The sequence below is a fragment of the Leptosomus discolor genome, chromosome 1, assembly GCF_034619465.1.
Source record: "Leptosomus discolor isolate bLepDis1 chromosome 1, bLepDis1.hap2, whole genome shotgun sequence".
Taxonomy (NCBI): domain Eukaryota; kingdom Metazoa; phylum Chordata; class Aves; order Leptosomiformes; family Leptosomidae; genus Leptosomus; species Leptosomus discolor.
The window spans coordinates 175,064,922-175,091,111 of record NC_141391.1 but is presented as its reverse complement, the minus strand read 5'-3'; the positions used below and the strand labels follow the sequence as shown (position 1 = coordinate 175,091,111).

The 26,190-nt window shown below is 38.0% G+C and overlaps 1 protein-coding gene across 3 annotated transcripts in view; it reads right to left on the bottom strand.

The window, feature by feature from the left end:
- Positions 1-26,190, bottom strand: part of PPP1R12A (protein phosphatase 1 regulatory subunit 12A) — a 123,635-nt gene that overhangs the window by 73,951 nt on the left and 23,494 nt on the right. For all 3 annotated transcript variants that reach the window (XM_086480156.1, XM_086480164.1, XM_086480171.1), the window contains exon 2: positions 2,695-2,825. In XM_086480156.1, the coding sequence (XP_086336282.1) occupies positions 2,695-2,825 (131 nt within the window). The remainder of the gene's footprint in view (positions 1-2,694; positions 2,826-26,190) is intronic.

Genomic DNA, 26,190 nt, shown 5'->3' with positions numbered 1-26,190 from the left:
TAGAGTCTAATCCTAGCGATGAATCATGCAAGAGTTATCAAGCAACATTAACTGAACTTCTTATTTCCTTCCCCCTCTTTCAAGCCTAGAAAGTGATGTACACACGGCATGAAGAATGTTAAAGTTGAAAGGTGAACATAGTCAATGTACAGAGGACATAGTTGGTGCTAGAAAGCCCCTAAATTACATTCTAAACATAGAAATGCATTTCATAACAGAAATGCATTTCATAACAGAAAACATCTCCATCTCCTAGCTCTGTTGCCTTTTTAGACATAATTTTAGATTTTGAGACATGAAAACCTGAAATAATGAAAGTATGCTATCATGCCACCTTTTTCTTATGAGTTGTAAAAATATAAGCATTGTAAACAAAATCAATATATTAACTAAATTTGCCTATTTGGAGGATTTTACAAACTGTGCTACTTTAAGAGAAATAAACTCCAGCTATTTACATCTGAAGGAAGCCATAAGAAGACTTAAGAATGCACCAGAGGAAGCAGAAATAGATTGCAGAGTCTCTGCTTTGAGAAGCTCTACAAAGCTGTGCAACAGTCTGTTCCACAGAAGGAAGAGAAAGGGAGGCACAGGTCACACTCTCCCCAGCCCTTCATTAACAAAGTTAGGAAACACCAGAACTCATTCCCCAACTTTCTTCTCTCTTTCACCTTGCAAGAAAACAGGAAACGAACAGCAGACATTCTGTACAAAAATGCTAGTCCCTATCATAATAGGACAGAGAGATAACAAGTCATTAGCTGTAATCTTTTCAGAACTATATATATAAGCTCCATGATTTACCCAAATTAAAAGCTTTCTTCCATGAATCAGAAAATTTAGTTCTAAAAATGAAACACCAGATTCAGCCACAGACACACACAAACACACATTCTCACGCTTCCCAAGAAAGATGCATCCTCACTAAAGCAGATACTGGACCCATGGCTGTACTATGGGCCAAATAAAAAACCAAATTTCCAACCTCTGGTAATTTATTGCATCATTCTTTCGCCTTCCCCCAGTCTTGCCTCAGCTACAAATTCTGCTGTCAGTCTTGTAAATTATTTGAAGCTGAGCTCCTGGAGAAGCAGTTTGAAGCAAATCTAAACTCTATGGGCCTCATCAGATATAAATATTGCTCCGTTTAGGTCAGGTTACCCTTCTCAGCTGTATGTGGAAATATTTTTCAACAGCTTATTTTCAAAACTCCTTGCACCTTAAAAACGCTGCTCTTCCAACAGCTTAGATGTCCCCCATCCCACAGGATTATACTCCAATAATCTCATTTAAACAGTATCTATAGCAAATATGCAGACAGGTGCTGTCCCACTCTGAGAGAATAAGAAATAGATGACAGTCTTCAGCGATATAGATTTCCAATACTCAAGTCAATAGTGAAAACCGGTCTTCTGGACAAGGGACAACGCTCTTTCTTCCCTGAACATCTGCCTGCATTAGGCTGCAATGCCAAACCAAGAACACTTATTCAACTTTTTCGTATTGTGGAAAAAAGGCAGGTGTTTTTACCTCCACTACACTGAAGAAAGGCTTACATTATCTCAGTTTGTAGGGAAATTCTTGTCATAGTACAGTCAACAAGTAAACACTTGCAGTGTGCATGCAAGTGAGATTACAGCACCAAACATCTGCACAGTGTAGAAAGGCAATTACAGAAGTTAGTGGTCACGCACTGTCCCAGTTATAAAAGGATATACAATTATTAACACCCGAAAAAATATTTTCTCAGTGAAAACAATATACAAGAGTTTCGAGAATTTTTCCTTTCCTTCAAGATTCAAGCAATTAAACCTCCCAAACTCACAGAACATGAATAAACGATCCCCTAAACTTACAATTTCCATCTTTTGCCACTGTAATTAGTACAGTAACATAATTACATGACAAAATACTACTTGGATCAGACATCACACTGAGTTTAGCAGAATCAATGACATTTCTGTTTACCCAAGGGTCTTCAGAAAGACACTATTACCTTCTTCACTGCAAGAACAGTGTGCTGAACAACATAAGCCACACATTTTCTCAAATGAATCATTACTTTAGGTTAAAACAGAAAACCTCTGGAATAATTTGATCTTAGCGTATCTTCAGTGGCTCTCAACAAGCTTCAAGAATAATAACAAAACCACTCCTGGAATTTAGTAACGAGTAAGCTTTAACTAATACCGTAACAAGCATCTAACTTCAACTGTAAAATTTTGCTCAACAGCCAAAATAATTAGCAAAAGTCACCACTTTATACCACACCTAAACCCCAGAAGTTTCAAGACTGCAAATTGCAAAATTAATCTCCCACACATAGACTTATCCCAGGATAATGTTTCAGACTACTAATAAAATGTAAATTTGAACTTTCTCCCCATGCCTCCAGCCATAACAACCTTTCTACAGAAGAAAATAATTTTTTTAAAAAAAATTTTCAGTCAGGAACAGGCTTAAATGTTTACATCTTACAGCTACCTAAGATACAGTGTAAGACAGCTAGAAAATGCAATGCACAAATAGTTATGCACACAGCACGCTCTACAACACAAAATATAAAAGCATTCTCTCTCACCACACGTCCTAGAGGCAACCAAAAAGACAATTCATGAATGCCATCTGCTTCTAGTGCCCCTCTAACAATGTATTAGCAAAATAATGTCAAAAATATAGAGGAAAAAGTCTTACTCTGCTATATCAAGATATCCACAGGAAGCAGCTGCATGTAGAGGTATCCAGCCTTCATTATCTGGTTGATTAATATTTGCTCCATTTTCCACCAGAAATTTCACCATATCTACGTTATCATCTATACAAGCCTATAAGGAAAGAAAGATTTAAGAAATAAGTTCATAGTAAAGCTGTTCTACAATACCGTGCATCTTTAAGCAACACCTTCAGGAAAAAAGCTAAGTATTTTCAGGTCTGGTGAGGGAGTCAGGTTTATTTGTTGGGGTTTGACAGCAAAACAGGAAGAATTTGAGTGAAAAGCAGCAGGCGTTAAGAGATTTGTAAAAAAAAAAAAAAATCCTTAAATAAACAAATTCAAGCAGAGTTTAACAAAACCAACAAATGTGATTTCCTCAGGTAAATTTGTTCCGGTTGTCTGAGAAGCCATTTACAATCCCCACTGCAACCTTGCTCTCCAGTTCAACGTGGTTCCCTTTACAAAGCCCGCAGGCCCTCGCTCCATCCCAGGCCCAGCTCAGTCACTTGAGTGATATTACGACTGAATAAACAGCTACACCATGAAGTAGAACTGTTGTTACCAAGCAATGCGGAGCAGTTTGGAAAAAAACCACTGTAACGTGGTTCAGTGCAGTTGAGACTAAGGAGTATGGAAGGGGATGCTACGTTGCATTTCAACACCACCCTGCTATTTTCTCCTGCAGCATATTCTATACCACCAGACGTCTTTTAACAATCTATTAATCACTGCTGTTTATAAACTTACTTGAGTATCAATTTGGCACACTGCAAAAATACTATCATTTGTGCACATCTCTAATTACCAAGCAACAGTGTTGCCCAGATGCAGAACTACTGCTGTTCTACACATCTCCATCTTGACTGGCTCCTATTTTGCCTTTCTTCTCTGCGTTTGAGTATTTTTCTCACAGGGTGCTCAGTGAGTTTTCTTGCCAACTTCCACACTGCTGCCCTTAAAAGGGCAGAGCAACAGAGAGAAAAGTCCCTCTGCATTTCAGGACAGCAAGGACTCAAAACAGCTAGACCCCACAAGACCGGTATTAATTTTTTAAGTTAATAAATCAACAATACTCCATAAGCAGAAGGCTGAATTGAGAACTTTTACTCCTGGGCTCCTAAATCCTTCTAGAGAATTATGCCTCTAATTAAATACAATTAAGGTATGAATTTTACTTTTCAGAATACTTCTACAGCAATAAAACCTGAAAATTATATACTGCTTTATTATGGCAAAACCACTCAGATTTCCTTATTTAAGCAATTTCAGGATGAATCCCAAAGCTTTCCTCCATTCTGCAGTGCTGAGGCAACAGCTACACTGTGACGGAGATGTGTTGCTGCTCTGTTTAATCAGCTAAACAAAAACAGCAACAAATTACCCCTCTTTGTCCCCATTTGCTTTAGTTAGGTACACTTAAGGCTTTGTTTAGAATGTAACACAGAACTGTTTTAACAAGGAGTCTCATCTGGACTTGTTCATCCATAAACTTGCAGCTAGACTGCAGCTAGACTGCAGTACACTGCTTGCATTATTTGTTTTTCAATTAAAAACAAAAACACATTCTTGAGTGAAAACATTCATAAACCTTCCTACCTTTTTAGGTATTCTTGAAAACTGCCCTCCTAAAGGATTTGTTGAATTAGCTTTAGTCATATCCATCCCTAAAATCAGCAATTCTCTTAATACAATAATTTATGAACATACTCCAACAGTAAAGGCTAGAAATTCCTCAAGCGTATTTTCTTTGATTTCTTCCACTTATCGTCAGTGTACAATGCTTGTATGCTAGTAATAAGCTCTAAAAGAAAAGATTTGGCTCTTTGCAAGGCATTTTGTTACTTAAATCAAAAGGAACTAAATGCAAGACACCATAACTCAGTTCAGGAGGAAAACAAATTCAAGAAACGCAGATGTTTACACTTAACAGAAACATTAACCTATCCGTATTTCACACATGCCATATATCCAGTTTTTCTGGATATAGTTTGCCTGACCACTGATATCCTAGATATAGCATAATATTCATCAGTTTATTATAAGGAAAATAAATTTGTATCAGAAAACTTTGAAATTGATGAAGCATTTTAAAATATAGCTCTTCTAATGTTACATTTCGAAACGCCACATACTCATATATCTTAAAATCCTCTAAAATTCATAATCTGTGAAAAAAGGTTATTGTAAAACTGATTAGCATTATTAAAAAAAAAAAAAAAAAAAAAAAGCCAAACCATCTGGTTGTGTCACAACCCAACCCAGGAACAATCCTTGCCCATTTTTCAAGTATACATAAGAAAAACTGGCAAGACATATTCATAAAAATACCGTTGCTAAGTGAATCAAAAGCTTACATATGCAGCACATTAAAAGACATATGACTAAGTGGCTAAAAATATTTGACCAAATTTGGGCAGTTTATTGTGCCATACATGGCAAGAATCAGGAGAGCTCAAATACACTTATGTATTATCAGAGATTGCACATTCATGACAAGCAAAAATAAATCTGTGAGATTATATATGTTAGAACGATAGACGAGTAACTATTAAGATAATAAAAGAATTTACTTGCATATGCAAATGGGAGAGTACTGGCATTACTAGTGACCACACTTGCGATGTTTAAATAATGTTCCTCATAACTGATTATATGATCTGAACAACTGTTCTAACAATTTTATTATGGAACAGCAGGAGCCACAGAAGCTGCAGCTGATGAAATGGGAGACAGTTGTACCGTTTAAAAAATATGACCTTTGAGCTTCCTTAAAAATGAGCCTTGTCCCTAAAGTATTTTATAGAAAACCCACTGTGGCCTCCAAGAAGGTTATTATCTATCTTAAGGTGAAGAAAAGCAAATGCAATTGATCCTATTGCTGAAGAACACGTATATAATACATCCTATTTCTCCTTCTCCTCTTTTTCTCCTTAACAGCACCACAGGTAGGTGTTCCACGGATCCTATCACTCTGAGCACTTTCCCCATGAAAGACACCTCTGACTATCAGCAGGTACCTTAAGTCAAAAAGCCAAGAAACAAATGTCATAAAAGAAATTTTATCTCAATGTTTTTCCATTTCTACTCTGCTTGTCATTGCACTATCTTCACAGTCACTTCTAAAAGCAAGATTTATCAAGTGCCAGAAGTGCCTCTGTTGTTAAAGACTGACATCTCAACCCCAAAAGGAAAGCTTGTCAGAATAGCATGATAAACTTAAAGCAACAGCCTCTGAAAAGTCTGCCCTTCTAGACCTCACCCTGAAAGTTACTACAAAGGAAAAAGCAACTTACATGCAAGATGTAAATAACAAGAGTTCCACTGATGATATTACAGTGATTCAAAAGGATAAGTTCCCATGATGACTTCTGTCCCAGTCTCCGGACAGGGGATAGACAGACACAGTCCTTCCTCTTCCACGCCTGCTACAATCCTTGTAGGATGAATCTTGGTTCTTGGCGTTCATCGCCCCATCCTCAGTCTCTCCCTTCATGGTCCTTAGTTCCCACCGAGAGCCTTAGTTACCCTTTAGGTCATCCTAAAGCTCTTTCCGAGGGCTTGCTGACCACGACATCTGCAGAGCACACACACCGGCCAGCTCCTGGAGCAAGCAGAAGAGCATGGGAGCTCACGCACAAGATTCCCTTCAACCCATGCACTGGTTCTGTCTCTAAACCTTGTTCCCAGCCTCCACAAACTGGTAGAAAAGCAGCATTTCTCATGAAGCAGTGAATACCCTGCCAAACTGGATGGAAGTTAGCCAACAGGCCCCAAACAGAACAACAGCTGGACAGCGCAATCATATAAACCTCGTTTCCTTTGGGAACTGATTTAGAAACTAGGCTAATTAGTCATAAAGGAAGCAAAACAAAGCAAAGTTGATAATACAAAGCATGGTTACCTTTTCTGATAAGAACAGAGATGAAATCTCAAAGGAAGTATATTAAGGCCCAGGAAAGAAAACTGCTTTCTACTTGTACAACAACCTGAAACCTGGACTGCAGCGACCAGCAAAGATCAACAGCGCCCAGCTCCCACACAGACCAACCCTAGGTAGGTCTAACTTGTCCCGGAAACACCGTGCTTATGGGAAGTTAACATTTTCAACCTTTCCCAGAAATACTTTCTGATCACTCAGAAAATGATAACCAGATGCCTGCTGAACATGCTAGATTTTAACTGTATTCACCATGACTTCATACCCCAGTGCAAGTGGCATGGGCTCTAGCCGGCTGTCATTACTATCAGGTGTTAAGTACATAGGTGAAGGGTAGACCTAAGTTAGTAAGTAACCTTAAAAATAGATAGCTTTAAAAGAGATATATAGAGCGCCTGGTCCCTCAGGGAGTAACCACCCAAAGAATTCAGCAGACAGTACTCCTCCCCAAGAGACAGGAAAAACAAGTCTGTGTTTTTATAAAAAAAATAATCAGAAATCTTGTATGGAAAGAGGCAATCAATCAGTTAGACTACCATCCCATATACATGCAGCAAAGCCACACAGTATGTACCTTACATTGGACTATCATTTTTCACCAGTATTTTCTAGAGAAAGATTAAAACCTACCTTTTACTGTTACCTGATTAGTACCCTGATCTGTTCCACAAATTTAAGATATTTTGCCTCTAATAGCAGAAAATAAACTTATATTTAACCACTGTCATCACATTTAATTTTTCCTTCTTTACTCTTAGTACAGAAAGGAGTCAAAAACATGAACAGAGAATAATACATTAGACTTGAAGGGATAAAACAAGCCAAACGACCATTCTGAATTCCTATGGGTATGCTGGAAACAGGACAAAGACCTCACGCAGTGGCCTGGAGGATAGTTTATCCCTTCCTTTGATTTATCTAGTGAACCAAGTCCAGTGAGTCCAACAGAACTAAGCAGGACATTAACATCTTTGTTAATGTACCCAAGAATCAAATTATGGGAGGGCACCCACACCTAGCAGCAGAGCTGGTTAAAAGCAGTTCCTGTTAGCTTCACCCCGGATTGCTTGTTCTCTCTGCCATCACATACCACACCCTCACAGCTATGCTGACAGACTTTGCTGAACTGGATCTAAAGTGGATAAGAAAAGCAATTAGAATTTAAAATTAAATAAAATAAGAAAAGACGGCAATATACTATTATCTTTATCTGATAAAAGCAGAATTATTTGCTTTGATTACATTAAAATGCTTTTTCTGTTCAGAAGAAGCCTTGTTCTGAAATTCATCGTGTCCTAATTCCACTCTCAGAGAAATAAAATTTTGTTTTACTGTGACATTTCACCCATTACAAACCTTGTGTTAAAGCTTTCTTCTTGTTTCAAACTGACACTTTTCAAAGAACACATTTCTAAATTTGCAACCACTTCTACCACTCTCACTTTTAAATTTACAACACATTTTAGCCTACTTTCTCATTTGTACAGACTTCCTAAGGAAATCGCATTACTCACTCTGTCTACCTGGCTGTCCTCCCTCTCTCAGCAGTCTCAACTGAAACTGAGACAGGAATAGAGGCTGAAGAGAATTAAATTCACTATTTATCATAAAAGGGTGGTTAAAGGATGAGCCCTCAGAAATATTGCTGCCACAGAGCAGTTTGCGCTGTGAACTCAACAGTTACTACTTCTACCTGGGTCCTCTCGCTAGCTCTCCAGCGAGCTGAGCACCACCAGATAACCCCCACAGTTTGAACACCAGTCTCAGCCTCCAACGATTTTTTTGCCTTCATGAGGAAAGGTTTTGTTAGGACAGAGAACATTACAGTTCACTAGTCACACCGCCTATGAACATCTTCTGTTCATCTTCACTCTCCTTGTGGGGAGAAAACCCCAAACCAGTAAGTTTACATACTGCAATTCTTAATTTTATTTTTTTCTTCCAGTAAACCACTAACTGAGAAGGTGTAAAAAGAAATTTGGTCAAAAGATCCAAAGCAAGTTTGAGCAACACTTTCCACTTTTGGTAGGTCACATATTTATGCTGCGCATTAATTAAGATTGCAGCACAAACAAGTGAAGTGGCAGTAAGGCGTACAAAACAAAAACATAAGCCTTATCTAACTTCCAAGCTACAGATTCGAGGTAACCTGGCAGTTACAGCCACTAGAACAAAGGAGGAATATTTTTTTTTTTCACCTTAAATTTGTTTGTAGGTCATTAATTTAATGTTTTCGTACAAACTTAAAGAGTCTTATATTAGTAATGACAATGTCCTAAGACTCACTGAGTATTTTGGAACACTTCCAGGATAAAGGGTAACAAGAATAACCAACAAATCAGGTCATGAAATATTACATGATTATTACACTGATCTACTATTTAAGGAATTGCTATAAAAGCAGGTATTTTACATTTAATGAGTATTCTTTCTAATACAGCACATACAGGGCGGAAAGGCTGCTGTTGATGTTCACATTTATGCTAAGAAACGGGACAGTTTTGGTGTTGTAACAGAACTGCAGGCACTAATCTAGTATTACAGATGACAAATGTTGCTCAATTATGAAATGAAGTATAAACTTTCCAGTGTTCATTTAGCCAAGCCACAAGTCACAGCTTCTGCTTTTCAGTGAGCTGGGGTAGTACCAGGTATCTCTGCATGCCGACAAAATCTAGGTTTAGGATTGAACGTTTTTCTTTTTTTTTAAAGCATGCTTGCTAGTAAAAATGGAACAGTTTACCATGCAAATATTCTTGATAAACTAGTAATATTACCGTTTTGCTACACTAGTGTTACTTTGTTCAACTTGTTTGTAAATATTGCTTATGATGTGTGTGTGTGTTATTTTCAGTTAAGAATGGCCTACTATTTAAAACCCTGAAGAGTTGGTCCATATAAAATTGCTAAAATTATAGTTGCTTTATCTAATAACTCAAATTAACAAATCATTTCAAGAGCATCTCATTGCTTCTGCAAGTTCCGGCAGTTTGAAGTTTATTGTTTGTATTTCTCTCACCCCAGAACATGAGTCAATCTTGGCACAAATTTCAACGTCAAACTCTTTCCCCACTGCAGGGCAGCAAACTCTTCTCGGGAGAAACTTCTTGGAAATGTTTCACTTCGAAGTGTAGAAAACAAGAATCCTTTCAGAAACCTGCAAAAGCAGGTGGGCAAGACGCATTCTCCTAAGGAGAAAACACTACTCGAGGCTGACGCAACGTTTCATGTCCATTCTAGTCTCAAGGGGAAGGCATGCAGAGACTATTGAAACTGAGCACCCATTTACCATCATTACTTAATTTGAATGCTGCAGAACTGTCAAACACTGACAAAAATAGACAAACCATTCCAGAACTCAAACTTCTCTAGCTATTAATTCCACTTCATGTAAACACCTTGTCATATGCATGAGAGTATCTCAATAGAAGTTCATTTAGATTTTATTTCACCTCCAAGAGGTGGATAAAACCAGGAGCCACATGAAATCAGTAATTGTTTAGCTCAAATATTCACTAAGAGCATAATGTAATTTCTATACTACAATTTTGCCTTGTTTGCTTTGTTACACTGAACTACTGAATTAATTACATGCCCTTAAGCTTTGCTAGTCTGTAATTTATAGTTAAACCTGTAAATTTAATTAAAGGCACAATTCATGGAAAACACTAAAATCTATCGCTGTTGAGACTGATACAATCTATGCATTATAAAACTGATTTCACAGGGACTTCCACTATTTAAACCCTAATGCAGGCTTAATCGTAGTTCTTAATCAGGACTGTAATAGAATACATATATTTAAATAGTTTTAGCATGTTTCAAGTAGAGATCGAATTATCCTTGTCCTCTAACCTCCTGCCGAGATAAAAAACGGGAAGAGGAGAGTTGGCTGTAACATGTTATTTACTATAACCAGAGATGCTACCATTCCTGTTAGCAATCCCAGTAACGGATTGAGACTCACTCGGACAGACATTATGTGAACAAAACAACCCAGTCTAATGCCCACTCTCCCATTTTTCCTGAAAAAAAAATGCCGACTATTCCCGGCTACCTAGTATTATATGCAAAGCTACTTTCAAATAAATATTTGTTTTCTTTTTTAGCTGTGTGAAAATCTGTTTTCAGGAACAGTTGAAATTCCCACACTAAAAATTAACTCTTAATTAAAACTACCATACTAAATGTTTAGTATTAAACTTTCAATGGTATTCATATATCTAAAGAAAAATCTCAAGACAACCTGCCAAAAAAGCACCTGGAAAAAGCCTGCCAAAAAACTCCAAACCACCCTGGAAAAATGAGACATCACAGGAAAAAATGCTAGGCCTTACAAAATTATTTCAGAAGAAGTCAAACCAAACAGCATTCAGAGACTAAAATACTGATACCGGAGCAGATCAGTTTGCCTGAATGCCCTTTTTTTCTCCGACTCAATACATTGACATGAAGTTGATGAAGATACTGGACACGAAGGACTCTGTGAAGAAACCTTTGCCTAAATTTCACACAAATGAGGCTCTCACTTAAACCTATGGTATTCAGCATCTGAGAAACAACTTCTCCTCCTTCTGGTTTCTTTCAATTTATAAACAAAACTAGTACATTCTGTGGAACAGAACTTGCCTTTAAATGTATATTCAGGTTTCTTAGCTTTATAACCACACTGCAGGTGACAGAGCATGAGTTTACTGGGCGAAACACAGAAATAAAGATCTGACTGACAGTCTGGTATTACAGCTAGTATGACATAAAAATTCACAAGCTGTCTTGAACCCTGAAGGCTTAGGCAGGTAGGTATATACAAATGTACGTACATATGTATGTACATTCCTATTTCAGCTATACATTGTTGAGACCTATGCCATTTGTCCAGCAGCACCAAATCAGTGAATTTGGGAGTTAAATCCAGAACCGAATTTCAGACTCATTCATTTTGCAAATGGCTTTCTCAGGCTTCTGGCCTGTGCCTTCCAAGTTTGCTTTCTGAGGCGATTTCAACAGTTGTGACTGACGCATCATGCTCATAGGACCAAAGACATACAACCCTCCATCCACATCTACCTCCTGACAGGTATGGAAGCAGTCTTTATTCACTGAAAAGAAATGGGTTTTAAGAGTAAACAAAATTTTCATACTGTAAAAATATGCAGCTATGCTTTCATTAAGCATTTACTGTTATAATTTTGGCAGACAGTGGTTAGTTTTAATGGACACATATAATGTAAATATTAAATTTAAGAAGAAGGCAGTGTCATATAGTATATGTATTTGTCACAGTCAAATTTTAGAATACGCCAATCATATTTCAAATACTTAAATTTTTTCATGAGTAAACATAATCTGCTTTCAGCATATGGGCAACTAAACAAGTTCATGTGCCAAAGCAGCTTCTCAATTTAAAATACCTAAACTACTGATACCCTCTAATACATGTTCTCAACCAAATTAATCATCTAGCAAAACAAAAAGGCATCAAGAAAACTTACTAGAAGAATCTGTTTACATAAACAAACAGGATAGTTCACTTTTATGTTCCTTGGATTAAAAATATACCATGCATGCCAAGTTTCCATTTTTCCCCTCCAAAGAACTCAGAGCTGTATAGAGGTGATAGTCAGAAGCAGAGGAAAGCTGCGCTGCCTTGGAAGAAAGCAAAACTGACCACACCTATCAGCGCCTTGCTGTGAACTCGAACGGGCTACATTAGTGATCTAGTTGTCAACTGACATTTAATCTTCTGCTTTAGCAGGATCTAGGGGAAGTTTTCATTGCTTTCTAATTTTAGCCAAGTGAAGTGGCAAAGCTGAGGAGAATAAAAGTAGTAACATTGACTCTAATAAAAGCAATGATAACCCTTCATCTCATCAAGGGAAAAACCCAAAACCACATGCTGATAGAGCATACTAAACTAACCAAGACAGACTTTCTGTGTGGTCACTTTCCTACTACACATTACTGTTGACAGTGAAAAGCACCTGTAAGAGAAGAATCCAAGACTACAGGTAGAAAAAGGCTGCTAAGACACTCAAATTTGCAGCTACACACCTATGAATGCTGCATTCAATTAGCACTTGCCAGGTATGGTTTTATCCTCATCATTATACAGTATTTTAGAAGTAAAAGCATAATTTTAGTAAGCAGATAAGGTTGGTATTGTTCAGGGCTTTTTTTTCTCTCTAAGTAGGGGAATTTATGTAAGTAACAACTAATTTGTATAATTCAATTTATCACAATAGAATAAAAAAGTACATGTGAAGTATGAATAATACATCCATCAGATTTATATGTAAGAAATTAATATAATCATGTTGTACCTGGATGGAAACAAGAATTAAAAGTAAAAGTGGCATTTTGACTTGCTTAAGCATTAATCAAATTATCTTAAATGTGGTAAACACACTAGTTTCTCAAAACTGCGTTTTGTACACGTAACAAATTAAACAAAGGTAGTAACATATATAAACAGGAACATTAACTAATTTTTCACATAATTTTCCATTTTTAAGGAAAGAATATACTGCTACTTTCTGTTCCTAGGCTGGGGAAAGGAAAGCCATCCTTCTCTAATATAAATGCCAGGAAATTTTTCAATTTATGATCAAGCTTACAATACACTGAACTGACTAGATAAACTGGAAAGTGTTTTCAGCTCTTCAAAAATGCTGCTAAGTCTTGAAGATGACGTAGGTGGCAAATCAGCAGGTTCAGGACGAAAGTAGAGTATTCTGACAGTCTCACTAAAATTTTAGCAGAAAACCAAGGACTGTCTAAAAGCCAATTAAATTGAGTTTTAGTGAAATTATCCAAAAGGAAATTAGTGAAACTTCTTACAGTAAATATCAAACAGTTGCTCTTTCTTAAAACTGTAAATTTTAATACAGATTTTGTCTATTCAGACAGTAACAAGGTGAGAAACTTGCAGCTTCCAGGCCCCACAACTCTGCAGGTGTCAGACAGAACCTTTGCCAGGTGTACCAGAAGTAACACCTCAGTGCTCCTCAGGGCAGCCCTAGCTCCAAAGCAGGGCAACACAGACATGTTGATAAATCTCCAGGATAATCCTGTCAGCATTTCAAACACCTAAAGACAGCACACTGTGTTTTACACTCATCAGGAATGTATATGCATTTTAACATCACTTTTCAACAGAAAAAACATGAAGCAGCTCTCCAATTTTCATTTCTAGAAAAGACCGGCTGTGGTACACACATAGACACAGAGCTACATTTTAAAATAGTGCAATTCATTTCTGACTTCAGAAACATATTCAACACAAAACCTAAAAAACTGGGACCTGGTTTGCTTTCTGATCTGCCAAAAGTTTGAAGGAATTACTCAGGGGACCACATACGGTACGGACAATGCTAAAAAATTCAGTGTCAGGTAACTTCCATATACATCTCCATATTCCACACAGCATCACTTGGAACAACCTGTCAAAAGCCTTTTTTCTCATTTAATCTACACAAAGAAATGTCACTGTGATCCTCAAAAGGTAAGGTACTTGCAATAGACAAAGGTCACCAAGACTCAAATAAATCCTCTGCAAAGATAAGATCAACTCAGAATATACCTAAAGCAAAAATTCAAGTCAGACTAGGCACTTCAGGAATCCCTTCGAAGTTAAATAAGGGTGTACTCATGCTGAGCTTTTGATAAATTTGCTAAACAATCTTCTAAAATAACTTACACGAAATACACTGCCATGTTTTAGTAGAGTTAACAAAACTGTCTGTACAAACAAATACGGAGATGATAATGAAATGCACTACAAGCCTCCGTCAAGTATGAAGAATAAAAAAAAGCATTCAACACCAAACTCCCTCTGTCTCCAAGGCTAGCTATGCAGCTGTTCATCTACACAGATATGGTTTGCAACTTCTAAAAAAGGCATTTTTGCCACAGTGTAACTTAATACTCTCTCTTCAATAGGCTAGCCACATTGCGAACTTGCTGAGCAAACCCTCACGGCCTGGGACGAAGAAACCTGCGCTCACTTGTGTGTGCTTCCTCTGCCCCGGCAGCAATCCCAGTCCCACCTCCAACAACTATCTTTCGACTGTATCCAAATTTTTAACGAGCACAAGAAAACAGTCACGAGTACTTCTTAATAGAGGCATCTAACAATTTATCTCCAGCCATAAACGTAAAAACAACATCCACTTTGTGAACTTTCTCTCTCTCAAAAGAGCACCAGGGAAGTACCAGCTTCGACATCGGACTCCCTCTAGTCTATCTAAACAGGAAATACTTTGGTACAGTTGTCCCATTAGAAACTCATTATGACAGATTAACGAAGAAACTGCAAGTAATCACAAGTTCCTAGGAAACCGCTTACATCCTAATTACACTGAAAAATGGACAGGAAGACAACAGCCAACAAGTAAATAATCTAGGTTTATATAGACTCACCTATAACAGTATATACCACTATATATACACAACACATGGCATTTTAAAAGGGCCAATTTTCAAGCTGTTTTGTTTTGTTTTGTTTTTTTTAATGGGTATCACAGAGACCAGAAGCCATTATTCTACAAAGCAATTTGATTAGGAAGTTATAGTAGCGCAGAGATAAAGCAAGGAATGGCAGCAATTAAAAATACTATGTTTAACAAATAAAACTGTGAAAAATCAATATAAAATCAGAATTAAAAAAAAAAAAATGGTTTAAACAGTATAAACTGAAAGTAACAGAGAGACGAAATTTGGAAAGCAAAGCTATGAACAGCAATAAAAACCCACAGCTGTCAGGGGCAGGAGTACTGAAACATTTCTTAAATACATTAAGAATGGGAAAAAACCTAGCAATTATACAGAACATATATATATAAAAATAATACAGGAGAGAGAGCATTTGTCAACAAATGCCTCCACTTTGTGTTTTGAAAGCAGCAGAAAGCTTTGTCTTGCATAATGACGGTTATATACCTTCTAGTCTAATAGTAATAAAGAAAAACGCTAAAAATCCACAGATCACTATAACTCAGTAGATCTTGGTAATACAAATCACAAGTATGCCTAGGAAGCTCTCTAGCACCTATTCTAGAACTTAAGGCAGCTTCAAGTTTGCCAATATTTGTTTTCTAAATAGATCTCAAAATACCTGGGAAACAGCAGAGGACTGTTAACACTGTACCAGCGCTGCACAGTAGTAGCATAGGTAACTAAATGAGTTGTCAGTCATACTGGAGAAAAATGAAAAACACAGACACAGAAATCCATGTGACAGATAACTGAAGTTCATTAGGCTTATTAGCAGGAAGGCAATACTGTGCCTACACAGTTACATCGCCTCAAAAGGTTGCTTAGCTTCACCAACAGCACCACTGCTTTTTTTGCACCAGGGAGCCAGACCTGACCAACACTGAAGAACCCCAGCTGACACACACTCCTAAGACCTGGGGCACCAGCAAACACAGTTTTGAACCAACATGAGTCCAATAAGGCTTTTTAAGCTTGTAGCCTTGCCAGATGAAAGTTGACTCCACACAGGGCAACTGTTCATAAATGCTCACGAAAGCTTACTAGCAAAGACACCTTAGGTGCAGAATCTGAACAGGCTTCATCATCAGAGGACACCTTTAAGTATGTCTGCCCAAAACTGAGTTAAACAGATTTCTCTTTTTTTTGGCCATTGTAGTCCCTCATCACAACAAGTAGCAAAGACTAACTCCATTGGCTTTGGCACACAATGCATGAAAACCCAGTATTTTTGAGAACCAGTGCTCCAGACTGCATCTGCAACCAGCATTATTGTTGTTCTTCTCACAGCATTAAAGGGGAAAACAAACCAGACACCTCAGCTCCATATTTACTCTGACAGAAGAGGAAAGGAAGATATACACAGAATTTTGGTCACTATATTAAGAGAGTCACTATACTAAGAATGTTACACCTTTGTGCATACAACGAAAGCAGCTTCTTTTACTTCAAACTGCTGTGTGTGCTCCAGCACCAACAATGCCTCCAGCCTCATTCTGGCATATTTGTTTGTATCCTATGATTCATGCTACACCACCTTCACCTCTGCCACCAAACACTTAGTAGATCTGCAGCATCTCATGTGGCAGGACTTAAGGAGTCTCCAAGTCGCAGCTGTGGTCACTGACTATTCTGTGTGGCGCACCCTGTGCTGTCTGAAGAGGTCGTACCTGCCATCCCCCAATTCTCTGCAAACGTCTGGGGAAGAGCTTACACAAAGGGCAAGGAAACAGCTGTATTTTCCCCATTCTCTATAGAGCCTTTGGTCTTCACAAATCAAGTTATCTCTGTGTGTAAAGGTAAACCTGTAGTCTAGTAACCTCTAAATTTTCCACTTTTATCCAAGCAAGCAAGCAACAGGAAAGTAACTGCATCTAGACGAGCAACTGCAACCCATAGCATATATGCCAAAATCAGCAGAGCATGCGTGTCATCTGCTTTTTTTTGCCAGGGCACAAGGAATTCATGTATTCTTACACATGCTGCGGCAGTTCATTTCTAGCTTCCCCATCCTGCATGCCAGATTTTGAAAGCTCAGACATCAGTTTCAAGGAGACAAGGCACTAAAGAAACTTGCCAGAAAACCACAATATTTCTTAAAAAAGAGCTCACTACTTCATCAACAGTGCCACTTCGCAGGAAGCTTTCACTTGAGTCAAAGTAAGACATATTGACATAATTGACAAATTTCTTCTACTCTCTTTAGCAGCACATAATACCACTTTTAATAAGTTAGCAGAAGACATCTTTGGTAAAAGTTCTTGTAGTCAGATGCTGATAAAAAGCACACACTTTAAGAAAGTATTCTAATTGAGCTTGTAGGATCTTCCCCTGCTACACTTGATAATAATTAGACCCTTACCTGAATATTCTGCATTAGAATCTCTGACATTCAGGAGATGACAGTGTTTCAAAGTACTCATAATACCATCCCTATTGGATAATTTGCATTTCTGTTTCAAGATGAGTTTGAAGCAATATTCTGTTCCCTGCAGGAGGTAGTGTTATAAAACCAGCAAACCCCAACTCCTTTGAGCTCACATACACTAATCACTCAGGGCATGATTCTACAGGAGCTCACTGTTGACAAACAGGGAGGTCCCAGCCTCTCTGCTCATTCTCAACTGCACACTCCCAAAAGCATTTGTCAGACTCTCCATTAGCCAATTCAACTCACCAGCAAGTCAGAAACAACCCTTTCTCCCTCCCCACCCACTGAAATAAATAAATAAAAAAAAAAAAAAAGGAGGGAAAGAAAACAGTATGGTGGGAAGAAGCAAGAGGACATCCTTTCAAGGCAGCAAAGTACAGTATTGCCTTAGTCGCACCTGGAGCTGCAGCCACTTCTGACTTGCATTCTCAGAAAGAATTCTGGAGAAAGGGGTAAAAACCTACATTTGTAATCATGCGGTACCTCATTTGTGTCGACTTCTACCTTCTGAGAGACAGCTGACATCTTTGAATTGCACCAGGTCAGCAAACACGCTGGCCTGCTCTTTACCATGGCTGTGTCAGCTTGAAAGAAGTAACAACAACCCAGAAGACTGCTGTTTACCTGACTGTAGCAGTATGCACGTCATCATGATATTAAACATAAATGTTCTAAAGTCTGCTTCTTGTACATCAGACTGCTAGTTAAAGATGACTGTTATCAAAGAGCACAAAAATAAAGGCCTGGTTGAAAAGCAATTGGCTTCAAGGTCAGTCATAGCAATGTGACTGACTTTAGTGACTGCATTTCCCCCACAAATACGTAAGACCAAGTGCTAAAGTAAGCAGATGGAAAAACACAAAAAGTTAAACAGATTTGATTATATGGAGAAAGTATACACACTGCCTGAACATGGGGAAAGTCTATGCGCTGCGGAGTTTTAGCAGGTAACCAGTGGCCCTGGCAGGGACAGAGCAGTGGCAAAGGCAGGTGCAGGTTTTGACAGGGAAGACACTCAAGTTTCCTCATTTCAGACAAATGGACAAAGGCCCATCTGGCTTTCTCTGCTATTCAATCATCCACCGTTCATGCTGCTAACTGAAAACTCCTGCAACGCAAACTGTTTTTAAAACTGGTTCTCAATTTATTTTCATGAAAGATCTACCAGTCTGACTACGGGCTCTGCTCCGAGTACCTTGGGGTGTACGGTGAGAAACTGCCTCCATGTTAAACAGAAAAGAGAAACGCACTCCCTGACACGTCAGAAGGCTACCTTTGCTGCCTTCAGCTTGCTTCTTCTCCTCTATGGTGCACGCCTCTATAAGAATTCCTGTAAATAAAAATTCCTGTTTCGTCAGCTTGATTTAGCCAAAACATGCTTAATCTTTATGCTTCTCTAAGGACTCTATTTTTACATTAAATATGAATTTATGCACAGACTTATATATAGGCAATAGCAAGGCCGAACAGCCAAATATTCCAGGTCTAGGAAATGCTTTAATTAATGCTGCCTAAACCAAAGCAACTGGCCCCACAAACACAGGACCTGTGAACAGTTCTACATGACCTCTATTTCCCTGTGGCCAAAGGAACTTCTTTCATTCAATCTATGAGATGATCACTGCTTTCATAATGTGCAGCTATTCAAAATTATGGATTTTTCTTCACTGTTTAGTGTTCAGCTTGTATTACTCCAATCTTGTTCCAAACAGAACTCATTTTCTCATGGGCTCTTCCACCTCTCAGCCCTTACTACCATTTAGGTACATAATCAGGATTTTCGTAAAACTTCCACTACAGAAGGTATCATTTTACAGATGGTAAACAGACAAAAAGGTCATCATAAGCCACATCCTCTAATTCAATGAGATAATTTGAAATACGATGGAACTCAGGTGTGAGGATATACACTATTTCATATGTCTAAATAAAAGCTTTCTTTCACTACACTTACAGCCACAAGTGCATATTTTTTCTACAGATTTCCCAGCAGTCTCCTCCATATACCATTCTCTTTTTTTTCCCTCACTGATAAAGCAGAAGTCCTACGAGCAACAGCAACCTGAGCTATCCCAAGAGTAAATCCTCTATACAGGCCCTATAATCTAGGTATGATGACATAATAAGAGTATTAAAAGGTTAAAGTGTGGTAAGTCCAAGTACAGATTTCACAGGCAACATTAATCACCTGACAACCAATACACCAATACCCGAGTTCCATTATTTCAGTCTTCCAAGTGTCAGCCTTGCCTTCCCACTTCCTTTTCTACACCAACAGTTAATTTTCCTAACTCTTAGTTCCATCCTGACAGTCAGCCCACATCTGACAGCTTGCTTTTGCCTCCACTCTTCTGACTCACTCCTACATCCCTACTCTATTTCTGCATCTTACAGCTACCTCCTCTGTGCTACAGGAGGCACAGCACAGATAGTACTAGCATATTTCTAAATGAATTTTTGAAGTCCACAGCAACTTGACATCTGTACTTCTTCCATGCTCTGAATTACCATATTCAAAATTAACTTAAATATATCACTGTACAGTACTGCAGTTTTTCTTTACGTCGTGGTAAATTCTGTTAGATATCGGCTTTTCTCCAAAGCACTCTTCTGGTGAATCTGAAAATGTTTGAAAAAAGGAGTTCTTCTGAAAAGTCCTAGCACCCTCCAAAATGTTAGAGTATTAAAAACACAGATCCATCCAAGACAACTTTCTCTTTGCTTCTCCCAACCTGATGAAGTACAAAAAAATCCACCTTCCTTTATAGCTCTGAAAATAGTACGACAACAGACTTTGTAGAGATCCATGGTTTTGATCAAAGGTACTATCTTCTAGAAAAAGAACTCAGTAGGCCAGAACTCTTCAGCCTAGAACAAAATTACTTTGATGACCACATAACAACCAACTACAAAACCATGAATAATACAGAGAAAGTAAACAGGAATCAGCTGTTCACCCTTTCTGCTAGTACATGGAGTTGAAGTCATTACATGAAGCTAGTAAGAGCTGAAACCAAAAGACATAAAGAAACAAAAGCTGCTTTTCTGAAAGCTGATTGGAATGCCCCATATCAGCAGAAGCAGAGATGACTTATTACTGAGCTCAGTAGATCGGCCTTTCCTTTTCACACAAATCAGGCACTGTAGCTATATGATTAACTGAAGAGTCCTAAAGGTCTTAAGGCAGCTCAGATATAGAAAAGCCCCCTCTTCACTACAAGTCAAATGAATACTATAGCATTTTTACTGCGTATTACTCTCATCACAACAGGTAAGTGACAAAGTGCTCTGTTTTTTTTCTGCAACAGAAAATATGCTGTATTTTTCATCAGTATTCCAAATAAAGGTACTGACGTTCTTGCATTCTTGATTTATCACACTTCTTGTAAAACAGGATTCTGCATATCTGAATAAAGAGATATGACTAAGTTTAACAGTCTAGCCTCTCATTCAGGAGGTTTTTTTAAAGTATAGGTATATAAGTTACCACAAGGAGAATTACAGTAAAGCTTATGAGCATCCTAATACTTCAGAGTAAATACAGGGTAGCTTACCTCACTGCAAACATAGTCATTTTCAATGACTGGTGCTACCATACTCAGATGCTCTTTCCAGAGGAACCTGAACCAGGTCTCTCTGAAGCAATCCCTTCATATGCAAGCCTCAACAGGTGCTTATTTAAACTGTTAGCATCTATTCAAGCAGTTAACAAACAGGTCAAACACAGGAAAAAAGCATGCTGGATTCTGTCCACTAAACTTTGTTTATAACAGCTACAGGAATTATCACCAGTTTACAACAAGCTTGGGTAAAGGCACAACAGCTTATCTGATGGCAAAAGTTCTTCATGCAACAAAGCTGTATGATCAATTATTTATTAAATTAGAATTAAATCTTCAGTATAAGGTTACTGCCACAAAAGGAATTTCTTCTACTAGCAACACAGGCTCTTGCCACATTTTTAGTTTTAATAATTAGCTACTGTGCTACTGAAGGAGGCCAAGAAAGAGGGTATTATAGACAAAGCTAAAGCTAGCTGGGCTGTTTTTTTTTTTTTTGTTGGATGACTGCCTTCATTTCACTGGAACACTACAAAGCAAGTTGACCATATAAGGCACTGGGATTCCCATGGAAAATGCTTACACAAATCAGATCGACGCAGTCTTTTTAGTTTGTATATTATAGTTAATACGAACATTTGCAGTGCATTTGCAAAAGACACCTCAGTCTTACAGATACAGTATTATTTTTGCTTTAACTGAGTTCATGTGAGTAGCCTTCCAGAAGAATCTACAGCTTAACATCCAGCTGAATACACTTCTTTATGTTACATTAGACCAGATCAATTTCAAAACTACAGGCAGCATTCGTAAACACAATGTCCTTGATTTTGGTGCAAATGAAAAGTACCAGAAAAGCCTAATTCACAATTCAGAGGTCTGACAGCAAATGAATCTCCCTGCCAGCCGCTGGCTGCAGCCTGCATTTATCAGGGGCAGCAACTTGCTGCATGGAAAGATTATTTGTAGCCCAGATTCCAACAAGAATAACTCTAACGAGCAAGGGCTTATAAGGAGATGGTAATACACAGTCTACAGAGAAAGGGCAGGGAGAACTGAAGAAAGCACCATTCTTGAACAGGCGGGGGTGCAAAATAAAGAGGACTGCAGGGCTTTCACTTCAGAAGAGCTGGGGAGCTTTCAAGGCGATGGAAGGAAAACATCGTCAGTCTCAAAGAAGGGGCAAGAAAGAAACAAATGCAGACTTTAGGGTCAGACAGACAAATATAGGAATACAAAAAGCATCAGTTAGAGGTATGTACCAGCATGACAACGGTATTCCCCTAGCTCTAGGATTTATTTTTCAGAAGGAATCAAGCACTTAAATGTTGGGAAGCAACACTTCTAACACAGTATCAAAATTACTAGAGAACTCTGCCATTCCCTTTATATCCTACATTCACTTACTATTTGCATTTCTTAAAAGATTAACGAATTAATTAAATTAATACCTTTTAAGGTATGAATTTCACAACACGGATCATGAGAGAGATGAGAACTCAATTTTGCCAATACATTGTATAGTTTGGTCAACACTGAGTTTCCTTTTCAAACAGATAGACAAACCTCACAGTGCTCTGTACACCAGACTACCTTATGTGTTAAATTAACTAGGTCATTTGCACCTGCTTCAGCTGTGACTAGAATATAATTCTTCAATCAACAGGTAGTCTAATGATTCGTAAGGATAAAAATTGTCTGAAGTTTAATACAATCAGAACAGAACTATTCCTTCCAGTAAATTCCAGCTGCTGCCAGATCTAGCTGCCTTCTTGTACCTCAGAGAATATACTCCACCTAACACAGACACTAACCTCTGTAGTAATATTAAAAATAATACTCAGCAATTTTTTAAAGCATCTCTACTTCCTCTTTACTGTATGCACTGGTTACCAACTGCCAGTATGACACTGGCTCATGTAGCATGGTGCTAGAAGTTGGTATTTTCAATACAGAATCCTCCACCTAAAAATTTCCTTCCCTTTACAGAGAAGTGAAATTTTAGATTGTTGCTATCCTGCCTATCATGGGAGTAAGGTACGTTCAACGAAACTATGTGCAGTAATAACGAATAGCAATTAGTATCAGCCACCAACAATTCTATTCATTAAATACTCAAAATTTAAATGCTTCCTCCATTGCATATGGCTTATGCTATTCACCTTTAATAGCTGTTTGGGGATTCCCTCTGCCACAACCCAACTGCTTACAAACTGAATGACAACGTCACCAATCTATTAGCTACTATTCCAATCACTCTCATCAAAGAACCTGTAAAACAGATCACCTTCACATATCCTCTGTAATAATACATGGGTTTCTGATTAATGTAACCATTTTCATTATATTGTCTACAAAAGCATCTGAGTTTTTCCTGCAAGCATACTGGAAAATTATGTTAACTATCAATGCACACACCACCCACTCTAATGCCTAACCAGCCATCACATCACTATGGCAACCCTACATATAACAATTCCTGGATCTGAGAACAAAAATCAACTTAAAATATTTTTCCTAAATTTTTATATCCCCTAGGTTTGCTCTGGTTTTCTTTTTTTTTTTTTTTAATTTCCTGAGGAAAACAGGAAGAATATGCTCCACCTACTTCAATGTTTGCATTTTGTCATCATCATTAACTGGCATTTTTAGTTGAGGGAACAGTCAAAAGACAGGGTTCTGATTTGGAAAAGCAAAACCACTTACAGAAGGATGAACCTTCTATTCTAAGTACGATACTGATTTGTATTTGTACCCAGAACCAAAATACAACAGCCATAATTGATAAATGCAAACAACTCTCTGCTTATAGAGAACTTTAAGCACAGACTTCCAAGTACTAAAAGAATACCTGGGGTTTTTTCTTCAATGCAAACAGATAGATTCAGAATGGACTGGGCTGACCAAGCTTTTTCAGCGGGACAGTCCTCAAGATTTGGGATAGAACATAAAAGCAACAAGATTCAGAAATCTGGCTTCTTTCTGGGGAAAGGCTAGTTTGGGCATCCAAAGAACAAACTCTTCAAGCTCTACATCTGTGAGGCAGGTGGGATGATGAACATCTTTGACTGAGTAAGATTAAACCTATAGATTTAATACTTATGGATGGCACTACGGTCTTTAAGCATTAAGCTTTAGAAAGGATTGACAAATCTATTGCTTTGTCTTCTCATACGATATTTAATACACCCTAGCAGGGGGAATCTTTTCATAGGCATTTAACATAAAACGACAGCTACCACTTTAAGTCAGAAAAGAACTTTCTGTTAAAAGACAATTGTCCTATTAATCTATATAAATACATACATACATACAGATCTCCTGAAGATGCTCTTCTATTCCAGTTGAGGTGTGAGTTACTGGAAAAAGTCTCAAAAATCAGTAAGTCCGGACATTTCAGGAATAATTTTTCACTTAGTTTCCCCTCACACCCTGATGGACTTGAAGATTTTGCTCATAACTAAAGAGGACTTAACCATATAGCATGGTTGCTATATGGTTATACGACACTTACTAAGTTTAGTACAGAAGTTCAACATAAAAATCTAATTATCAGGAAACAAAAATTATTCTGGACCAATGACGACAGAAAAATGAAGTCAGAGAAAATTTTCTGGGCCAGATCTCTATGAATTTATGTCTCAATTTTACCTCATATATATATTAAACACATTTTTAAAAAAAGTGTGATGTTTAAGACAGCCTTAAATCTCATAGTCACTAAAATTCATACGATGAATAGTATAGGCAATTACGCCAGTTTAAAAAAAAAAGTAGAAAAAGAAAGTGTGTAGCCAAACAGGACCCATAAACACTTCTATTACAGAAATTAAGTACATATGTGACCACATACACATATATAAATATACACATATATAAAAAAATATATATATATAAATACACACACAAAGAGGGGAGATGACAACTATATTTGTGTGCAAGATGAAATTTCAGTCTGTTGTTAAAGTTTCCCCCAACGCTATCCCCATTTGAAATCTATGTGCCACGGTGGAAATCAGAGACATCTCTATTCAAGATCAGAATTCACTTGGCTAGCACTCCCCAAAATTAAAAAGATCCCTTAAGGAACTGTAAAGCGTTTAGATTTATGTGACTTTATCCCCAGAGAATAGCTAGGACTCCAGTTCTCAAGATCTTATCATTGGGTTGTCCTAAGCAGTATTTTAATGGACTGCTCAATTAGTTCTTATACCAACAATTTAGAAGTTACTGCACTCCAACTGCAAGCTCATCTACCACGTGACTTGCCAAGAGGACAAATTAAACTTCTCTATACAAGAGTGAACGAGCAAGGAAATGTACAGGAGCTGTCAACGACCAAGTACTGTGCTTAAGTAGGCATTTAGTCCAGAGTAATGACAGCACTGTAGTTCAGAGTATCTACATCTCTAAGTATCTAAAGAAAAAGATATCATTATACCAAGCTACTCCAGTAACTTTCTAGCAGCTACAACTATACTTCTGCTCTGCAGGGTATCAGTTTGCTAAAACCACACTTTATGTGGCCTTGGACTCAAAAAGCCACATACATGGGCTCTCCTTAGAGGAAAAGTCTAAGGAAGTGTACTCATCCAATTCCTATGAGCATCCCAGAGATTGCCTCTGTGGCAGCTGGGATGGTGAGCTTTCATTTGGAAGGACTGCATTCAGTACTGAGATGCTTCTAGAATCCAACCAAGTTATTCTCTAACAGCCCTATATAACATCAGGTTAACACTGAAGCAATATAGCATTCACACAGTGCTGGCCTTAGGAACGGCACAGAAAATGCCTACCGCTCTGCTGAGGACTTGCTCTTGTTAGACTAAATTTGGTTAGGCAAAAATGTCAGCACAATTGTAGCATGCTGCAGATGTATACAAACCATGAGCATGCCAAAGTCCTCTGCAATGTGCTAGCAGACAAGAGGGAGAGGCAAATGAGATGGTAGGTGAGTTTTGCCTTTCTCACTTAGTCTGGGCTATAGATTACTTTCTTCCCATGGAAATTACTAATGTCCGAGACAGAACAGGTTGCTAAAGCAGCCGAGTGCTTTGCA